This window comes from Betta splendens, chromosome 17, assembly GCF_900634795.4.
Source record: "Betta splendens chromosome 17, fBetSpl5.4, whole genome shotgun sequence".
Taxonomy (NCBI): domain Eukaryota; kingdom Metazoa; phylum Chordata; class Actinopteri; order Anabantiformes; family Osphronemidae; genus Betta; species Betta splendens.
The window spans coordinates 8,041,564-8,062,736 of record NC_040897.2 but is presented as its reverse complement, the minus strand read 5'-3'; the positions used below and the strand labels follow the sequence as shown (position 1 = coordinate 8,062,736).

Here is a 21,173-nt window from a genome sequence, read left to right as displayed (position 1 = left end):
AGTGACCTCAGCAAGGGCTGAGTAATGTCAGCCTTGGCAGCAGGCGAAAACAGAGGAATCAAGTCTGGCTCGTTTGTCCTTTACCTCTGCTTTCAGTCTAATTAATTATCAGCAAAACTATGAACTCATTATTATTTGTCCTCATTAGGTGAAGAAACTCTACAGAAGTACCAGGAACATCTCACACACTGTGAAACAGATGAGGGGGGGGGGGGGGGGGGGGGGGGGGGGGGGGGGGTTGTTTGTGGGGGGTAAACAAGAAAGAGAGCGCAGTAACTGATTACTTCAGAGCCACCGCAACAGCCACAACAGTTCCAGAGAAAAAATGTTGCCAATCGCGAAGACTAATTACCTCACGAACAACAAGTGGTAAATGCAGCTGGGGAAACACAACAAGCACTTCCCCCCCTTCAAAACCACATGAGGAGGATTCTTTTATCTGATTGTTAAGCGCTGGCGATCGAGAGCCTTCGCTTTCATTCCCGGTGAAAATGTCCGGCTGAATGCAGAAAGAACAAACAATGCTGTTTGTTTATCTAGTGAATGCTAAAAATACACATGGCGTCCAGTTTTCAGTCAGATTTAAACAGATCTCCACCACTGATTAATAGAGATACATGACGGTTGTTTGGTACCAGAGGAGTCAAGCTCTGGGTTCCTCCACTGGGGACCACGCATGAGCACATGCACCCAGTTTCATGCAAGTCATCTTAACTGAATCCCACATAGATACTATGTGCCTCAGGTGAGGAAAAGCTTGGCTTTTACCACAGGAGGTAGGATCCATCCTCTGGAGACCTCGAAAGCATTTCATTGACCAGTCGGCCTGAAATGACTGAGGAGCAGAGCAGCATTGCAGCCGTCCACACATTAGTCTGGGTGTAGTCTCACAGCCAATATGACAAAAGGCAGCTGCTGAATGAACGTTACCTCTCAAAAAAATGAACTTTGGGTGTTGTTAGCATTACACTGTTGTATTAAGTTAAAACTGCGAAGAAAGGTTAATTTTAGTGAGGAAAACCAAGGCAGTTATGTTGAATCAACGTAATATTGTTTGATTTGAAAGGTACACAATACTTTTAATTTGAACCAACATAACTCAGTCGTTTAAAACGCACGAACGGCATTGAATGACGATAACAAATGTCCCAATACACTTTCTGTAGTAATAGGCACGCATGCGCATTGCACAGGATGCCGCATATGCTGTATTTTTGTATCCATTAATAAATTTATGTTGGTAGCGTTTTTGTTCTGCATTTGCCTTCTGGATGATTCAGAGGAATTTAACAATTGTAGTAAATTTCTGATTGAGGCAGTTTATTGAAAGTCAGGTACAGTTATTGTAAAGAGTTGTATTTATTTAACAATACCAGCTAGTTGGTACAGTGGTTAGAGTGTTGTGCTGCTGAGCTGTAGGTTGTGAGTTAGAATTCACGGAGAGGTTTGTTTTGTGAAGGGTGGCTAGTCTCAAATAATTAACCACAGTAGTCGTTGCGTTGGTGATTCCTGCCACAACACGGACTCCAAAATTAGTTACATTTTTATTAAATTGGACAAAAATGTGTTAGGTTAAGTCCACTGAACATAGGATAGGTTCATGTTGCCTCAACGTAATAGTATCATGTTGACTGAACATAATTTCATGCGGTAGCATTTACTCAAATATGTTAAGTTAAAATAAATTAAGCGCATGTTGTTGGATGTATTTGTCCATTTGTATTTCTATTTAAGCAACTTCATTGTGTGGGACCGGTTGACATAACCCAGTTGAGTAAATCCAACAATTCATTTCTTTGAGTGGCACCGTCCTAAAAACCGAACACATTTCACAGCTTATTAAACTGATCAACTCTAATCTCCTTCTGGGCCGTTTGCCTGATCCACAGTGAAACCAATCAGCTCAGCCACGTGAAGGCGTTGGGGTAAAACCCAGCGTGTGATGCAGTGATTCTACCTGTACAGCACCAATAATTCTCAGAAACGACAGCGTTATGCCAACGTGGCATAGTTTCTGTCTCGACTCTATATTATTTCAGGGGGTCTTTGGGGAACGGGGTTGAAGCTTGGAATGTTCACTATTTCCCCACAGGAAGCGGAGCGTGGAAGCCCACCGCTGCCCAACGCCCAGCTCTCTGGCTCCTGAATGAAAGGTCAAAAGTTCTTGCATGTGTGGTGCGATGAATGAAACAAACAGCACGTCGCTCAGTTCCTGTCTTTTATTTATCAAGACACTTCACCTCAGATACATTCTTTGTACAAAAATTCACAAGGCATTTTGAAAAATATGCAAAACAATACAAAAGTTGTCCCAAAGCAGAGCTTTGTTCTTCACTGAATAACGTCTGCTTCTCTAAAGCAACGTGGTTACAGATACACAGGTCTCAACACAAAGTCATAGTGGGTGTTAATTATTATTACTTTATTAAAAAAATACATACCGCCTGGTGCTGTATTATGAAACGTATAGTAGCATGCAGACTTTGTTTATACGCACGACGGAAGAACAAGGACCGGCTCCTCTTTGTCACAGTGACGTAAAACAAAGTCAGGACGATGCGTTCAGTGGTTTTAAGTACGTAAGTATGCAAGCATAGAGTATTACAATAGGTTCATGTTCAATTCAATGTGCTCATTTTCGTCAAATAGAATTCAGAAATCCTCATTAGAGACCCTGCTGTGATCTACTGCGCATGCGTTTTGGTAAAGTCCGCTTTGGTACTGAAACTTTATTACAGTATAAGCAACGAGTCCTTGCCCTGTGTTTTAACATTAAACGTCTGTGGAGCCTATAGATCACAGGGTTTGTCACGATTAGCAACGTCTACGTTCATAGACTGTTGGTTCCACAGCGCTCGTGTCTCGAGTTACATGCGTCGGGTGAAGCAGGTGCCCGTTCTCCGGCCGGAGGAGCACCCGCGGGCCATAAACACGGAAATATATAGACATGACATTTAGACACGCTGGCCTCCGCTCGGCCCAGCTCACGCCGACCCGTCTGGTACGTGTGCGATGCGCTTCATTAAATGGCTCAGTGGGGGGGCTCGTCCCTGCCAGCGGAAAGAGGCCCACGTCCAACGCATGCTGCTCTGCACCCCCCACCCCTACCCCCACCACGCCGTGGACAGTAAACAGGTACAAAGCTTTTCAAAAGCTTCACATCAGCTCATTCAAGTGGTGATAAACAGTACAGAGGATGGCTACGATCTAAGAACATTATCCTTCCTGAAATCAAGGAATTTGTGTCGTGTGAGTCACAGTGAGTGAGTGTCATGTTAGCGTGTCCCCCGTCCTGGATGCAGATGAGATGCCACGCGTAGCTTTCTTACAAGCTGCCTCTTCTCGGGTTTGTTTGATTGGGGAGTTTTTTTTTTAGTAGAAAGCTCCACAGAGGAGCCTCTCCAGTAATCGTCATAACAGAATATGCTTCTTTTCCACATTAAACGGGCCGAGGCGGAGGAAACGATGCCGGTTTCCATCCACGCAGCGTGAGCCGCTCGATGGTTTGACTGCGGCTTCCTCTCGTCCTCTGCGATGAGTCCATGTCCGTTTGGGGTGTATTTAATCCAGTTCTGACTAGCAGCTGTAGTAGGGGGCTATAGACTGTCCCTATGCCATGACGAGAGGGTTGCTCCGTTCTCTGATGTCCGCTGGAGCCACCAGATCCTTCTTCACCGGAGTCGGGAGCATCGTCGAGCATCTGCCTTTGGGCTTGAACAAGTCGGACACAAAGAACACCTGTGGACGGCACAGATTAGAAAAACTTAAGCATCACTTGACATTAATCTCAAATGCTTTGAAACACAGTCGCTCACCCACATATATCTACTGACGTGGATAATACAAATAATCAACATTTTATTTTATCTATATTTTAGTCTGAAATTCAAATACTCACCACGCAGTAGGCCACCAGGGCTCCCTGCACAAAGCCGGCCAGCACGTCAGTGGGGTGGTGCTTGTGATCGGAGACGCGGGACAGGCCGGTGTAGAAGGACATCATGATGAGGGTGAACTGGGTCAGGGGTCGCAGGAGGCGGGCGCCGTGCCAGGTGAACCGCGACTGCAGGTAAAACTGCAGAGGAGACAGACGGATTGGTTCAACAGCGCGTGCGGACGGAAACCGGAGGTGGACGCGAAGGAGAACGGAGGAACTCACCACCAGATACAGCATGGTGTACATGGAAAACGAGGCGTGTCCGGAGAAGAAGGACTTCCTGAGGACGACAGGGAACGGTCAGTAAATACCATAGGGTGGGATTTAGGTGGTAAAAACATTCTCTGTAATTCAGCACCTGGCCTCCTGAACTTTGCTCTCCGGCCCCTGACACTCGTAGTCTGTGATGTAGCCGAGGGAGCAGTTGATGGTGGAGAAGTCAGGCTTGCACACGTCCAGGAAGTGGGGGCGCATGCGGCCCACGGACACCTTGGCGATGTCGGTGAAGGACGTGCTGATGGCGCAGCCGAACATGAACACGCCCACCTGCTTGTAGAGCGCAGAAATGTACGGGTTCCCCACGAAAGACTTGGATCCTTCGTTGAGGAAGTAGATCCTGTAACTCTCGCCGATGATGATCTGAAGGCACGAAAGAGGGTTTGGTTGTTTGGCTGACAATAAGACAGATGTTTGTTGAAGTGGTGTGAAGTCAGTTTTATAAACATTTTTAAATAATTACAATTTATTTGTCTGTGCAATTAGACTCCTGAGAGAAAACAGTCCGGCAACGTGGGAGGCAACACAAAGCGTCCACCTATAGTCTTCTGTTATTGAGCAAATAAACAGCAGTGGAACCCTGATGAGTGACAGGTATGGTCCACCTAGTTTAACTCAAAACAGCTGTTCAAGCTCACAACGCACACGGTCCTCACCCGCCCTTCTCTCCCGTTGTCATCCAGCTGCTCATAAACGACAGCGTCGAGACGATTAGCAGGAGGAGGAAGGTTCTAGGCGGAACGTGGAGGCACCGGGGGGCAGGATGTCAGGAGGGGAGGACAGAAAGCAGAAGGTGCGAGTGAAGGGATAAGAAGAGTCCGAACCAGGAGGAGAAGGAGCGGGACTGAAGATCGGAGTGGGAGGGAGAGTCGGGGGGGAGCGGGTGAGGGGGGGAGGCACCGCTGGTTCTAATCAGCAGAAACGCTGAGCTAAGCGACGGGTCTGATTTTAGTGGCCAGACTCCACCAGGCACACGACGGGGGCACCTTCGGATCCGTCCGTCTCCCTGGAGCGGCTCGGGTTTCACAAGGCGCGTCTGGCTGCTTTCATGTCAGCGTCGCAGATCCATCAGGCATTCCTGCAGGAGGTGCAGAACTGAGTTCCATTCGGGGTGTGGGAGTGTGGCAGAGGAGCCCCTCGATGCAGCGCTGCCCTTCCACCATCCAGGCCTTTGGAGCCTGCTCCATACAGTCCAGCTGCTTTCATGAGGAGGCACATCTGCTTTGTGCGAAAGGTGGGACTGACTATGGGACTGAAAAACAAATGGGATTGTAGACTGACTGTAAAAAAAAACTATCTGGCAAAGTGCTCTCGAAGGTCCAAGGCCTCCACCACAAGTCCTCCTCGATCACAGCATTTCAGTGAACAACACTGCGTCAACCATAATTACCCAGAGCCAGGACCCCTTCTCACCATGCGACGGCCCCAGAGACCACAGGGTAGAATAGCACACAGCTGGTGAAGGACCCACACCAGCAGGTGAACAGAAGACAAGCGCTTACATGATGACGTGCTGCCACCGTTTTCTCTCAGGAGACTTAAATTCAGCAACAATATTCAAGACCCAACACTTGTTTTTCTTCATGCAGAGAATCGTATGGTATAATTTCTGGGTTGTGAAGTGAGTGAATTGGTTTAAGTGAGTACTTAGGAAAAAAACAATAACACATTGTTGTGAATAATTCCTAAATTCAAGGTATTGGCTCTGTTCCATATCTTTGCTGATGTCATGGAGGAGCAATGATGTGAATGGCGGCGTTAACGTGTAGTTGTCAGTAAAAGTGAACACTGAAGACACACAAGGCGAGGTGATGGTGACGTTAGTGATGGGTGAAGTGACTTACAGAGAGGATGGTGATAAGAGTGCCGGCGGCGCTGAGCACACCATCGCTAATGGTGTCTCCGCTTTTGGCCGGATACTTGATGGACTCGTCGTCGCAGTAAAACCCCCTGCGGTACGGCTGAACCGCGCTGGTCTCTATGACCACGAAAGGCAGGAATGCTAGTGTTACCAAGCAGTGGGCGACAGAGAGAGAGATGGGGGAGGGGGGGGGTGAGGAGGGGAGAGAGATGGAGGTGCTCGGTTAATGAGATGCAAATTACAGAGGTGGTGGGTGCGACAGGAGCTGACAGGGGAACATCTGGGCCCGGCCCGATCCATTATGTGGCCGTCGTGTGCGACCCGCTTTGTCTAATACTCAGTATCAGAGCAGTAGAATCGGGGACGTAGCATCTTTTTGAGCGTCAGCCACGGTCTGAATCGAGCCCCACCTGTTGCCCCCCCGGTCCCCCTGACGCACCCCCACAACCAGGACTTACTGAGACCACGGGCGCGGCGACGCCCACGGCCGTGAGCGCGGCGCTGGGCACCGTGCTGCTCTTGTACGGCAGCCGGATGCTGTCGTCGGCGCAGAAGAAGCCCCTCTGGTACGGAGCGAAGGGCGCCCGGTGCAGGAACGCGGCCACGAGCAGCACTGTGCGGCCGGACGGACGGAAACCCAGCGTTTAGCGGCCATCGCCCACAGGTAGAGGCCAGAGATAATGACAAACACACAGAAGCCGTTGGAATCAGACGAGAAGTTGGAACGTGGCAAAAACGATCCGATTCCCGGTGACGACAAACATAAAAGGCCGCGACTATAATCTGAGCATTTTGCCTTCGACTTTGAAATGTGAGCGTGTCTGGAGGGCTCCGCTCTGGCCGAGCTCACGTCTAAGCCACTTCAAAGCCGCCTCTATCTGATCTCTGATCCTGTAGCTTTCAAGTGGCCTTAATAAGTCCGCGATCCGCCGCGGCGAAGGAAAACAAACACCGACGCCCTCGTTCTCACGCGCACCCCCCCCAAAAAAAAGGCCGACTCAGGATGCTGGAGGACGACGCCGCGCAGAGGTCAGCGGTTGGAGGCCAAACGTCAACACACACACACACACACACACACACACACACGCACACACACGCACACACTCGCTTTTCTGACGTTCAGCTCTGAGGAAAATCTGTTGGCACAGGAAAAGATGAAGTTCTAAGTCCTCTGTAGCTGTGAAAACACCTTCCCCGGTGTCTGAACTACCCAGCGCCTCCATACACATTCCCGAATCAAACCCAAACAGACCGAGTTGTGGCAGGTGGGGTTGAAGAACAGCTTAGGAGGAACCAAACTCCGCTGCTCGCTTCCCAGACATTCCTGTCAGGTTTTTCTCCTCCGCTCAGCTCTCTGACCCCTTCCATCCTCCTCCACTGTGCAGCCTCAGCACTGTCTACGGCATCATGGGATTTTCCCCTCCCCCCCCTTCCTGCTTCTCCAGTTCGAGTGACCTCGTCCTGCCAATAACAACAGCAGCCGGTGAGCGCGGGTACGTCTTTTTCATTAGCTCAACGTCAACCCAAAGACAACAGAAACAAACAACACCATTAAAGCTGACCCTCCATTTTGTTCCTAATGTAAACTTCTGGTGTCTATTCGGTTGTAAACCTCCCCGTTAGAATATTCCACGCTTTAGCGGCGGCAGCAGCTCCGTGCGGCCGCATCGAGTGGAAACTTGCGTCGACGTAGAAGTAAATATCTCCACCAGGCCAAAACTAAACGCTTGAACAAACACACACTTTTTCCACTCGCGGGATTCTCTCACTGTCTGGCACAGAAACGTACACATGTCTGAAGCAGCCGCACACACACACGCGCAGTTGTTTTCACACGCCGTCGGTCCAAAGACAAATAAAAGACATCTCCTGCATTGAGAATTGAGACTTTCCAGTAAAGCTAAAAAGTCACGTCTCATTTACTGTAAGTCAACGCTTCCTAATTCAAGTTATTACTTGTATTTTAGTTTCAATTTTACTTTTAGCGGCTTTGGGATGTGTTCCAGTGGGATTTATGGCCCCAGGAAATAACACTGGGAATCAAGCACGTCCACCCACAGTAAGAATATGGAAATATGGTGGGCCTTTAATGAACTTGCATCTGCTAAATGTAAAGTTAATGGCATCTCCCTTCTGTAGGAGCAGACTGGGTTTACAGCGTCTGCAGGAGATTCATACACTAGATACTAGAACTGTGATTACCACCACTTCCTCCTGGTGGCCACTCGCCTTTAACCGCATTCCACCCGTAAATACACTGCTGGTTTGTTGACACATACAGAGCAAATCATGCAAATCATATCCTCCACAAAGACAATAACTAGTCTGAAACTAAGTGCAGGTTGTCAGAGGGGGACTGTTTACGCTGTGGAACCAGTGGAAAGCTGAACTGCCGTTTTTCCCACACCGCTGCAGCTGCTTTATTTTTGTAGTCCGGTGTTTGCGCGTCTAAGGTCACGTTTCACACAATATCACGTTGTAAACAGATGGTGACATCAGAAAGGAAAATTAACTCGTGATCTCAGTCACTGGTCAAAGGTTGAGATCTGAAGAAAACCCTACGACTTTCAGGCTGAAACCTTACAGTGAGAAAATGTTTCGCTCACAATAACAAACACAAGCCAATGTTTGGAGCTGTGCACATCACAGGATTTGCTTTGAATGAACACACACATGTATGTGTATACTCCACACATCTGACCTTTTTTTTTTACCACTTCCCTTAATTGGTCCACACACAGATATGTTATGCCAGATGTTGGGATCAAAAGAATTCCTGCCGGCGAAGAATGTGTAGAGCCATCAAAGCAGAGGTGAGCTATACTTACACTACAGGTGTGGGTGGACACCACAGAAATATGGAGCGGTGCATCGACTACTTTCCCTTTTGCCAGCACAGCTTTGTTTGAGAATAACACGGCTTCCCGTCTTTAAAGGCAGCATCACTTGTTGCCTTGGTTACGCCACTACAACTCATTTCTTTACCTTTAAAGATAGTTTAGACATGAAGCAGGATTAAGTATCTTTTATATGACGTGTTAGTCCGATTAACCTTATCCCCAAGATAAGATAAGATAAGAGGAGGCTTTATTGGACAATAGCTAATTGGCACAGAGTGAAAAAAACAAACAAGACCACGGAGATCAGCCACCAGGACCCTATGGATAGAAACACTAGGACACAATGCAGCATTCTGGGCTATGGGAAATAGTTTAACCACGTTTGCGGGAGACAGCGAGATGAGAAACACGTGGAGAAGCTTTTTTAACACAAATAAGCGGACGTACCCAGGAACAGGCAGAAGAGGTCCACTCCGACCAGTAACTTCCTCCGGCTGTGGTCTTTACAGCTGTTGTTCAGCGAAGTCCCGCCGTTCTTCGTCTCGGCTGCCATCGTTTTCTCATATATCAAACAACGTTGCATTTAAGACTTCGTAACGTGCAGCTCAAAGGAATCGAAGCCCTCGCGTTCGCTCTGGCGGCGCTTCTTTCGGGCCGCGTCGTCGCTCTATTGTGGCAGAAAGACGCGCTTTGCGACGCGCCCCGGCTCCAGGCGCTTTATGAGCCGCCGCTCGCCCCGCTCCCTTCTATTCCGGCGACTGCCTTCCAAGAAAGCCCCTCCCTCTTTCAATTAATGCCATATGCCGGCTCCTCCGCACGGAGCCGTTCCCACACTCACCTCCGAGCAGGACGCGTTAACGAGGGGCTTTACGGAGCACCGTCAGCCAGGGGCTTTCCACGCTGGATCACAAAACATATGCTTACGTTTCCAAGACTATTTCCCAGCATTTTAAATTAACTAAGAAGATGATGTTTTTTTCTTTTATCTTACAATCACTTTCATGAGAAATACAGGGGAAATTGCTAAAATTCCCAGATGAGACTCCGGAAGTCTTTAATGTGTTCCAGCAATGAGATGGTGATGATACGTTAGTAGGCTACTACTCTATGTACACTGGTTTTAAAGTTGCAAAACATTCAGAACTTTAAATCAATGAAGGTTTTATTAGACGTAAAATAAAATAAAATTATGACTGATGAGTTGCCTCCTGTCGTTGCTTTGGAACAAAGTGCAGGAATAATACATTTATATTGTGCACCATTTGCTCTTTTAATAGAGACTCCCAAATAAAGATAACGTGAAAAAGTGAAGAATACAAAATGAAAAATGTATCATACAAAACAAAAAGTGAAATCAGGACTGTGATCCAGTCAGATCAGCAGCTGCTCCCCCCAGTAATATTTTTCCCCCTCTATAATCAATGCTACTGGTACTAATGATGTCAAATCTTGAAAGTGAAAGTGCAGCTCATGGTATTTTTATTTGCCTCGTGTGATCCTGGAGTTAGAAAGCGTCTGCATATAGAGGTGGAGGAGGAAGGAGTTCCAGCTCTGCCAAGTCAAGCTCCTGGTCTCTGCCACACAAAACACAAGACATGATTGTTAATTAACCAGAGGAGATGACGTGCTGTGTGTGGTTTAGGGCAAAATGTGCAAGCATTTGGCCAACATGAGTTTAAAAAACAAAACAAGAGCTACACTTGGGGAAAAAAAGTGTTGACACTTACAGATATGGTGGCTCCTCCACAGCACACAAGAAGTCTGGTTAAAGACAAGCAGAGAGAAACGCCACGTTAGCTTTGAACTGCTGTCTCTGGGACATGTCCAACAGCAGCATCGTGTCTCTGGGTAACTTGAAACAGATAAAAGTTCCTCAGAAGTGATTTTCCATTACAGGCAAGGCGCCAATCAGTGTTTCGACCACAGGCTCCCTAGTGATTTGTAAGAGCTCTCCTCTTGGCTGCACCTTTATCAGTGAGGACAAAAAGCGGTGACAACAGTGCAGTCGTGGAAAAAACTGAACTCTGTAAACTTACTTGGTGACTTGGGGCTTTGAAAGAGAGGGAGAAGTTAAAATGGAAAAAAGGGCAATGTTAGTAAAGTCAAATAAACAACTATTAATTTACTGATGTAAAAAAAAACAAAAAAACAACAACAACAAAACAGTGCAGTACTTTGTGGGTGTTGCTCCTTCACTACCCAGAACATCAGCACATTCATTGGTGTCATTCATGTTTTTGTTGTGTTGAAAGAAAACAGCTAGTTTCTGCAGGGCTTCATGTCTGTAACAAAGGAAATAGTTAGGACTCAGTTTTCGAATCGTCATGAATCATTCAAATTGCCCTTGTCCTTTTAACATGGCCTATTTTAAGTGTCAGAGACTATTATGTCTGCTGCAAATACAATGGAGTCGACCAGAGTCGGGCTTTTAATCGCAGCATCTAGTGGCCATTAACTGCTTTGCACTTTTCCAAACTGGTTACAGTCTCCAGCTGCTAGTTGTTGCTTGGATGCAGTAGTTGACTGAACATACACTTTCAGGTTGCCATAATGAGTTTTCTTGCGTTTGGGCTGACAGAAGTGGAGCAGAGGGCTGATTAATGAGCAAACGAAAAGCAATGCTGGTTCTCCCACTTTAAAAACACCCAGATATAACCTTAAACACAGGCAGATATTTCCTGCCTGATGTCAGATGACTGATAACTTTTCAAATACGTTGAATAAAATAAGCACTTAGTCCTCACAGACAAAGTGATCTGAAAATTTATCAGACCGAGACAGATGGTCAGACAAAAACAAGCTCATGCACACACTGATCATCCTGAGGAGGGTTTATGCAGTGAATTATGTACACATGCAGAGGTATCCGCTTACACGTCTGCGGCTTTGAGACTTACTGTGCGTGCTGGTCCTCCGAGTAGGCATCGCTCAGAGTGTGCTGGGCGCTGACTAGGCCACAAGCTGTCAAAGCAAACATGTGAAGGGCAAAGGTGGGTGGGTGAGCAAAGGATGGGGTGAGGGTGGAGTAGCAGAGCGGGAGAGGGAGAAACAGCCCAGTAAAGGTGCACATCAAAGGCACGTTAGTCCGCCACATGTCGGTGGAAAACACAGAACAGCCACAGGAATCCTGTCATGTTTTGACTTCAAAAAAGGACAGTCCATAAAATGTACTCACACACGTCAGGAATGGAGGAATTGTGCTGGGGACAGCTACTACACCAAGAGAAACAAAAATAAATGATATTAAACGGTGTGCCAGGCAAAACAGCAGAAATGCCTTAAACTCCACTAATGCGGTTGATGGTTTCTGAGCTGCTCGTCAGACACCCGTCCGCCTTACTGGCTTCCGTTGGAGGGTGACAGAGTCTCATCTTCACACGACCACTCCTCACTGTCATCCGTGACTGTGGACAAACAAAGTGGTTTGATGAAGCACGGCGAGCCTACGGATGATATATGTGCGGCTGGGCTACAGTGAAAACCCGCAGCATGCATGGAATTCCTTCACGGCCATAAAACAACACATGGCTGACACACAGATAACAAGTATTTACGCTTTGGGAAACCTTAGTCTGTCAGTCAACGTTCTGCTAGTCTATAAGGTTGCTAATTCCCGTGATCAATGTTCGAGGTGACAGTAAGGCAGAATGAACAGAGGTCTCCAACACTCACAGCTGCTTGTTAACACAGGGTGGCTAGAACATCTGTAAAACACAGACATCAAACAATCATTGTCTTGGACCGGCGGGCGAACATTTGATCTTAAACTAAACCCCGTTAGTGAGTTACACAGTACCTGCTCCCAATGCTGACGGTGTCTGCCTCTATGGGGCCTCCTCGTCCTGCTGCTTGAGCCTTTTTGCCGAGTTCGAGCACATCCTTCATATTTAGCTCCACATTCATGACTGAAATATAACCATCTGCAGGAAACCAGAGAACAGCACGGCCTGAATAATTGGGGGAAGCTAATGACAGCTACAAGACTCAATTCCTTTTGCTGCCAAATACTTTTTATTGCTCAAACTATGGAATTTGACATGAAATTTAAGCCTAATAATAATAAAAATCTTTAGAGCAGACAAAGAGTGGGAGTTTTTTAAATTAAAGAACACTCAACATGTGTCTATACTCACATCTGTGGCTGTCATCTTGGGCCAGCCATTTGCCCTTGGGGCAGTTGGTGGTGCGGATGATGCTGACGGTGTCCCCACTCTTCACAGGCAGGTCGTTCTTGCGGACTTTACTGGTCACCTTCACCTTTGCGTGGTACATGGGCTCCTCATCACCCGTTACCTAGAGTGGTGAAGAATACAACTCACAACTCAAACTTACAGGGATCGCAGAATAACCAAGTGCTGTTTTATTTTAGTATAACCAAGGTGGAGGTTTAACTCACTTTGAACTTTTTCTTCATCTCATTTTCCTTCTTCTCTCTTTCCTTTTGCTCCTTTTTTTCCTTCTCCAGTCGCTGCTTCTCTTTCTTCTTCTGTTCCTTGTGGTCGGCCGTGTTGGGGCTTTGGCGTTCCTTACTGAAAACACACTGGACTCTTCAGTGCAGCTTAGGAGGTTATTTTTCATAAAGATTACAGGTGATATCTCGATGTATAGAAAACCATGTGTCTGAGTCAAATAAAATCAATGTGAAATAGGACAAATAATTTTGACAATGTTACAGATGGGGGGACATGTCAAGATACAGCCACTTCACAAAGTATTCTAGGAAAGTAGCACATTGTATGGTGCTAATTGTAATTTTTGTTCTTCATCTGGCTAACGTCTGATGTGAATGGAAGAAAACAATGTAGCTAAGTGCGAGAGGTTCACCTTTCAACAGGACAACGACCTGAGACATAGAGCCGAGACAAAACTGGAGCTGCTCCAGGAAAAGTCACTGACTGTCCAAGAGTGCCCCAGTCAAAGCCCAGATTTAAACTCCAGAGGATATTTGTGGACAGATCTGAAGATGGCAGTTCACAGATACCTCCCATCCAATCAGACAGGGCTTGGGACAATCTACCAGGAAGAAGGGGATAAACTGCCATAATCCAGATGAAGCCAAACAGATTCAAATCTGTTTTAGCTGCTTCTTTAAAGAGTTAAAGTGAACACTTTGATTTTAGTTGTGTCCGAATACTTTTTGAGGCCACTGTACCTATGGACATGACTTCAGGGTGAACTAGCATGAGTTCCAACATTACTCATGAAGTATGACGTCAGTAACAAAAGTACTTTAAAACAAACAAAACATACCGTGAATTCCGTGACCACATCTTAGGATGCACCTCTTCCTTCTAAAACAAAAAAAAATACATTACAGGAGTCTGCATAACAAAATGCAGCTTACTCATCAATAATATAAATGATAATATGGATTTTACCACAGGTTTACTCTCTGCATATGGATCTGCAAAAAGATTATACTTGGTCAATAGATCAAATGGAAAGAATATGATTGCTTGTGTGAATAAAACATGAATTAAGTGTATATTCTTACTCTTGATCCCAGTTTTAAATTTACGGGAGTTTTGGATTAAGATGAATTTGTTGACGTTTTCAACATCCTCATAAACATTATCATCTCTGTCACAGTAACTGCCCTGTTGATAGACACTACAAAAAGGAAAAAAAAAAAAGTTATATCATGTCAAACTGTAAGATGGGAAAGAAGACCAGGATTCTAGCTAATCTCACCCTATATGCGGCTGATAGCCATTATTTATTGAATGGTCACCAAGTTCCGTTTCCTCTGGGGCAGAGTGGCACTCAACAGCTCTCAGATCATTTCCATCAGCTTGGGAGTTAGGAGGAGGGTCTATGACCGCCTCCTCGCTCTGAGACCACTGCTCTGGTGCAAAAGGCTCTGGGAACTCTGGAAGATTTGTTGGTTCAGGAAATCTGGCTGGATCGAGGGGCATTATGCTTTGACTGCCGAGCTTCAGGTCATGGTCAACAATGTTCACACCGCGCTTTGCACGATCACACACTGATGAGTCAGGTCCTGGCTCTTCAAAATCAGTGAACCTAAAGTCAAGTGGCGCAGGAAGGTTGGTGCTGACTAAGGTCAATGCCTCCAGTTCTATAGCTGCAAGATCAACACGTTCTCCCTCCATGGGTTCAATCTCCGTATTATCAAATTCAGGAAACTCAGGAGCGTCAAGTGCAGTGTTGAAATTTACTGGCTGCGCAGACCTTGGTTCCTCAGAACCAGGCAGAAGGGGGTCAAGACCTGGTGACACCTCTATAAAAAACATTAAAACAGCTTTATGTGAAATCCAGCTTCACGACAAATAAGAAAGTGTAATTAAAGTACACTGTGCCCAAAAAGCGGAATTGAAATGAATTGAAACAACATGAAGCAGGTAAAGACATGAAGTGCACATACTGTACCATGGAGTGCTTGGTAGGAACTAAGGTCTACTAATGGAGGTCGGGGGGGCTTTGCAGGCTGTAGGCCCAGTGTTCTCAGGTCAGGCAAAGGGTACTTTGGAGGAACAGTAGGTGTAGGAGAAATATCTGTGACACCAGACAAAAGCTGAGCTTTATCCTTCCCAAACTGCTTTTCCAATGGAGACTCTGGCAGTTGAAGGGAGACATGTCAATGCGTTAGAAAGCTGAATAAACAGTTAAACGTGATGAAGGTTTCTGGTGTAAAAAAAATGAATATAACTCACTGCGTGTAGAGTTATTGACTTTGCAGAATGGCCGGGCTGAAATGCAGGCCAGGTGTGGAAGATAAATCGGTGGGGGTAGGGGCAGGTCACGCTCGACAACTTCACTGCTCTTTGGTGGCGAACAGAAAGGCTTGTCTTTACAGCCGTGTTCAGGGGAGAGCAGGCTCTTGGGTTTGGTGGAAATCAAAATCTGCCGACAGGAGAACTTCTTCTTGGCCCTCTCCAAGGTGCTAATGAGCCGGTTCTCGAAGTCGGCGTTTGACAGCGCATGATGCGGGGAGGTGAGGTCTGGACTGGAGAGGGGGCACTCAGCCGTCGACTGGTCACTTTGAACTGAATCCCCGTCCCCTGTGGTGAGTTGTTCCACAGAGGGCAACTCACCAGGAGCACTACATGGTCTAGTGGTCAACTCAGCGTATGTGGGATCTTCTCCGTTTTCTGTACCGACTTTTGATGCTTTAACTGACTTAAAGGGAAGCAGCAAACCCTTCTTTTTGATTCTGGTTTGAGGCAGGAGTTCTTTTACTCGCTCTTGTTCCGCATTCTGCTCCTTCTTCACCGGCGATTCTACCTTCTGCTCTTTTACTGACAGGACAGGAAGCACCAGGGGCAGGTGCCGCTCTTTGAGGGACTGCCTGGTCACGCTGTCTATGTTGGAAACCTGCGATGGCGGGGACGTCTTCAGAGGCTGAGGTGGAAAGGAAATTGGCCGCTTCCCTCCGGACACCCGCAGTGCGTCTCTAAAAATGACCCCAGGAATCACAGGTGTCTTGTTTTCCACAGTGCTATTGATAGTGTCGACCATGGAGCTGCAGTGACCTCCAGGAGGTGGGATGAGTTTGGGTTTCTCTGCAACAGCTGGTCGACTGTTTCTGGATTGAGCCAAAAGAGCCTCTTCCTGAAATTTGGCCCTCAAAGCTTTGAAGTTGATTGGTCCTTCCTTTAAAAGAACCACAAATAAACTGTTTTGACTGTAATCAATATATGGCATTAATTTCATACTTTGTAAAGCCAAAATTCTATGTTGATGAATTTAAAACCAGAAAAGGTCAGTTATATTTATTATAGCAAGTTTCACACCCTATGTGTGTCCTAATATCCTAAAAGATGAACGAAATCTGTTTTTTGATACACATCTTTCCTCAAAATAAAAATTATATTGCCATTTTATTTACTCGTGATTTCTAAATAGAAAAAATGAATCGATTTAACACTAAATCGAATTCTATTTGTTATCTGTTTTCAGAATTCAATTTAGAAGAAGTTATTACTATCAAAGATATTTTGATTAAGAGGTTTGGAAAATATTTGTATGTAATTTCTCAACGCGGTGATCGTCACTAAACAAAAAAGTCATTAATTGTAATTGGACGGAGAAACTTCGGAGACAAGAAAAGAACAAACCCTACACGTAATTTACTGGATTGTCACACAGTTTGCGTCGAGAAAACTAACGTCCCTGTGTGTGTGTCATAGAACAAGTAACAAGACAAACTGTCCGTGTTAAACGTGCACGGTGCTAAAGCTAAAGCTAACGTCCAGCTAACAGAAGCTAGGCCAGCACTTCAGCGTTACCTCTTCCATCGCAGCTCGTTTTGTTCATCACTCTTTAGGATTACGCAGGTGGAAAACGCTCTAATCCTTCATGACGCCACTGTGGTGGTACGTGACAAAGTGAGCAGGTTATCTCCAACCAACTGTTTACGCTAATCAGGGTCTAAGCTAAGACGAACAATTAGAAAACGCTGCCACGCACGTGCGTGGCACACGCGACCTACGTGCGCGTTCAGGTGAACGTGACTAATACGAATGCGGAGCCTCGACATCTACCTCGTGTTTGTGTGACATTAATAATAATAATAATAATAATAATAATAATAATAATAATAATAATAATAATAATAATAATATATGTATATTATTATTGCTACTAATAATAATAATAATAGTTGCTTTGTATGAACAGATAATCTCATTGCTCATGTTTCTGTGTTCGTAGCTGTTTTTACGTTAAGTTGGGTGTTTACCCGATAAGTAATTGAGAAATTAGGTCAATGAGTATTTGCAACAGCGCGTGTTTACTCGTGATCAATCATTCACTGGTTGATGCAGACGGCAGTGGCCGAACCCACGGGGTCAAACCTTCTGTTTGTCACATCTTGTGATGTAGCATTCGAAACAAGGAATAGCTGCATATTTTGAGTATGGGGATGTTTTATCATTTAGTCCTGGTCTTATGCACGTTGCATGTCCTTTTTAGTTACAGTCCGACTGTGAACGCGTCCAGGAGGCCGTGGACATCTGCTGGTACCAGGTACAGCGTTCTTTGCTTTAATAACCCTTACATTCCACTGTATTCTAATATTTTGATAACCTTGATTTAACAAAGACTAATTTGCCTGCATGCATATTCTCTGTGCTAGTGGAGCCGAGGGGAGGAAGGCCAGAGCGGCCAACAGACCAGCACCTGTCGAATGCAAGCTGGGGAACTGGGGCTCTTGGAGTCCTTGTACCTCCTGCACAGACAAAAAGGTATTGTGTTTTTTTTTTTAAATAACAAATAAGACACCAGTCAGACATTATTATATCCATTATGAGCTCATGTGCTGATTGTGCAATGCCTAGCTGGAGTTTGTGGTAGCCCAGATCAATACGCTGTGAGCAACAGGACAAGACAATTGTTAGGTCTAAAGTGAGTTATGATCGTCCTACATCAGCGCTTCTGCTTCATTAAAGTCAATAAAAGTGGACCTTGTTACGGTGTAGCAAATGTTTAAATGATTGCTTATAATAAAACAAATTTAAATTATGATGATATTAATTTTTAACTACATTATTGCACCACACTTGTATAGCAATAACATGTGACAAACCTCTATAGTATTTTCTGTACAAGGGCTTTGACTTGAATTTGAATTTGTCCTAGTTCCGTTTTCGATACTTGGAGAAACCCTCTCAGTTCCAAGGCACCGACTGCATCGACACACTTTGGGAGAAACTGGCGTGTCCGACGGCGACCACAAAGTGTATGGTGCCAGATTACTGCGGCGAGAGCTTCACCTGCGAAGGAACAGGCAAGTCCCATCCGCGTGCGGCCTGCCGCCACGCTCTGCCCAGCTCTCCGTGTGAGCCTGCGTGTCCTTCCAGGGCGCTGCGTCAGCCAGTCGCTTCGCTGCAACGGGGACTACGACTGCGAGGACCTGTCCGATGAGAGCGGCTGTGCGTCTTTCAACCAGCGGGACGACAAGTGCGCCAGCATCCTGTCAATTCCTGGCGCTGAACGAGGCACTCAGGGGTGAGCGTTGCCCAGTATCACGGCTGTTATTCTGTGCTGAGCTAAACTAAGCTGAGCCAAGTGCTCTTGTTGTAGCGTGATACTAGAAACAAACAGTGAAAGCATAATTCAATTTTTTTTCCTAGTTTCCACATCTTAAGTGGAGAACTTATGGATCATGTACTTGACTCAAAGTACTTTGGAGGACAGTGCGAATATGTCTACAATGGTGAATGGAGGAAGTTCGCCTATGATGCATTCTGTGAGAATCTGCACTACAACGAGGATCTAAAAAACTTCAGAAAGCCCTACAACTATCATTCCTACCGTTTTGTGGTACACTGACGTTATGATTGATTTTTATGCGCAACAGATACGTAAGCAATTTGAAGTGAGACATTTTAAGTCAGAATTCTGTCTGGAACAGGCTGAAGCCACGTCTGAGGGCTCCAGCGAATACTACGAAGATGCGTTGAGCCTTCTCAATGCGAGGAAGGAGGAGAGGTCTGGCAATGCTGGGTTTACAGTAGGGGTGGCCTACGTGGAAGTGGGACTGAAGGCTAGCGCGGAAACGACCTTCCTCACGAACATAACGAAGCATAGGAGCCAGGTACTGGACGATCAAACGTCAACTGAACTGTTCAGAGCAATTGAATGTGTGTTGCAACAACATCTTTCCTTTCAGGACTCGGCATTCGTGAGGCTTTCCTCCAAAGTGCAAACTGCTCGGTTCAAGATGAGAACCGATAAGCTGATGCTTCACGAGGATTTCTACGTGGCGCTGATGGATCTTCCGGAGCAGTACGACTTTGGGATGTATTCCCGCCTCTTCAACACCTTTGGCACCCACTACGTCACAGAGGGAACTATGGGAGGAACCCTTGAATATGTTTTGGTTCTCGACAAAAAATCTGTGTTGGACTCAAGTAAGGTGGAAAGTCTGATCAATATTTACCAAGGAAATATCATGTAAAGTAACCTTTGCTTTGCTTTGCTCTCTTCTCTATCGTTCCCAGAGCTCGAGGGCAGTGAGATCGGTGGATGCTTAGGTGCTTCGCTTGGACTAGGGAAACCATTTGGTACCCAAGTAACAGCAGGCCTTAAACTGAAAGGAAACCTGTGTGGCAAAACAGGAGACTTTCAAGGAGGTGAGACAAACAGTGCTGACTTGTAACATCATCAACAAATATAGTCGGACTGAGATGAGCTTCATTTGTTACCGTTCTCAATCTTCAAACAACTGACATATGATAAAGTGATTCAGGGGATGTTGCTTTTGTTTTGTATTTAAATTGTAGAGACACATGCGAGTTCAGTTTCGGTCGAGGACATTGTCACCTTAGTAAAGGGCGGTATCACATACAGCAGCAGCGGCTTGCTGGCCATCAGAAACCCGGACACCTACAAGGCCTGGGGAGCCAGCCTCCAGTACAACCCGGCGCTTATCGATTATGAGGTCAATTACCCTGAACAGCATCAATCTCCTCTAAAACACCATTTTATCACCTCACACGCTCTTATATTTGTCTTCCTTCTCCTATGGTCCAGATCATGCCCATCTATGAGCTGGTGCGCAGCAGCACGGCCGCGGGCCACGTGGGCGCGAGGCTGCCCAACCTGCAGCGCGCGTACGACGAGTATCTGCAGCAGTTCGACCCGTGCCGCTGCGTCCCCTGCCAGAACAACGGGCAGGTCGTCCTCACGGGCACCGCCTGCAAGTGCATCTGCAAGTCCGGCTACCAGGGAGACGCCTGCGAGGAGACGCACGGAAGAGGTGAGGCCGAGCTCATGGTTGAGATACATACGATAAAGTGGTCAGTAGGGTCAAAGGTCATTTTGCTGTAAAACTACAGGTTGTGATGAAGCAACGATAGCATCCTCTTATTACTCGAATTTGCATCGATGTTTTATTTTGACAGAGACCAAGACGGACGGGGTTTGGTCCTGCTGGGGGCCCTGGTCGTCCTGTGCGTCGGGGAAGAAGACTCGGACGAGGAGCTGCACCAACCCCCCGCCTAAGGACGGCGGAGCCGCGTGCCTCGGCTCCTCTGCCCAGTCCCAGAGATGCTAGTGTACCATTCCTCCCACATTATGAACATATTGAAGCAGTTGGCTTTCAAAAACATAAACACGTGAGAAATAATAATGGTGTGTGTGTGTGTGTGTGTGTGTGTGTGTTTTGGGCTTGAAACTGTCAACTTCAGACGCGTCACACGTCGTCACAAATAGACAGGGTGTGTATGAGCTGAATCCAGGTCAGTGCCTGAGGCTGGGGTTAAATGCTGCAGTGCTACAATTAAACAGAGGGGACGCA

At 46.3% G+C, this 21,173-nt stretch overlaps 3 protein-coding genes across 7 annotated transcripts; 1 reads left to right on the top strand and 2 right to left on the bottom strand.

Annotated features, from left to right (window-relative positions):
* Window positions 1-2,204: 2,204 nt before the first annotated feature.
* On the bottom strand, window positions 2,205-9,665 carry LOC114844874 (phospholipid phosphatase 3-like). 2 transcript variants are annotated; one of them, XM_029132537.3, is made up of 6 exons: window positions 9,362-9,665; window positions 6,533-6,687; window positions 4,296-4,576; window positions 4,160-4,217; window positions 3,899-4,075; window positions 2,205-3,738 (listed from the first exon to the last, which is right to left on the bottom strand). In XM_029132537.3, the coding sequence occupies exons 1-6, from the start codon at window positions 9,495-9,497 to the stop codon at window positions 3,610-3,612; spliced, it is 936 nt and encodes a 311-aa protein (XP_028988370.1). In that variant the 5' UTR covers window positions 9,498-9,665; the 3' UTR covers window positions 2,205-3,609. The 2 variants fall into 2 exon arrangements, with proteins under 2 accessions (XP_028988370.1, XP_028988369.1); XM_029132536.3 differs by lacking the exon at window positions 6,533-6,687 and adding an exon at window positions 6,058-6,215 and having other exon boundaries at window positions 9,362-9,660.
* Window positions 9,666-10,376: 711 nt separating this feature from the next.
* Window positions 10,377-17,383, bottom strand: si:ch211-188c16.1 (uncharacterized protein LOC562677 homolog). 4 transcript variants are annotated; one of them, XM_029132753.3, is made up of 19 exons: window positions 17,161-17,383; window positions 15,586-16,525; window positions 15,302-15,487; window positions 14,606-15,152; window positions 14,409-14,524; window positions 14,293-14,318; window positions 14,165-14,205; window positions 13,739-13,927; window positions 13,311-13,443; window positions 13,048-13,207; window positions 12,711-12,834; window positions 12,587-12,618; window positions 12,255-12,318; window positions 12,090-12,124; window positions 11,812-11,875; window positions 11,089-11,196; window positions 10,951-10,964; window positions 10,642-10,675; window positions 10,377-10,488 (listed from the first exon to the last, which is right to left on the bottom strand). In XM_029132753.3, the coding sequence occupies exons 1-19, from the start codon at window positions 17,167-17,169 to the stop codon at window positions 10,419-10,421; spliced, it is 2,892 nt and encodes a 963-aa protein (XP_028988586.1). In that variant the 5' UTR covers window positions 17,170-17,383; the 3' UTR covers window positions 10,377-10,418. The 4 variants fall into 4 exon arrangements, with proteins under 4 accessions (XP_028988586.1, XP_028988585.1, XP_028988587.1 ...); XM_029132752.3 differs by having other exon boundaries at window positions 12,090-12,127; window positions 17,161-17,382; XM_029132754.3 differs by lacking the exon at window positions 13,739-13,927 and having other exon boundaries at window positions 12,090-12,127; window positions 17,161-17,381.
* A 325-nt stretch (window positions 17,384-17,708) lies between these two features.
* Window positions 17,709-21,005, top strand: c8a (complement component 8, alpha polypeptide). The gene is made up of 11 exons (XM_029131140.3): window positions 17,709-17,899; window positions 18,009-18,117; window positions 18,512-18,659; window positions 18,733-18,880; window positions 19,006-19,195; window positions 19,287-19,469; window positions 19,545-19,785; window positions 19,876-20,007; window positions 20,158-20,315; window positions 20,408-20,633; window positions 20,779-21,005. Exons 1-11 carry the CDS (start codon window positions 17,790-17,792, stop codon window positions 20,928-20,930), a joined length of 1,797 nt encoding a protein of 598 aa, XP_028986973.1. The 5' UTR covers window positions 17,709-17,789; the 3' UTR covers window positions 20,931-21,005.
* Window positions 21,006-21,173: the final 168 nt, after the last annotated feature.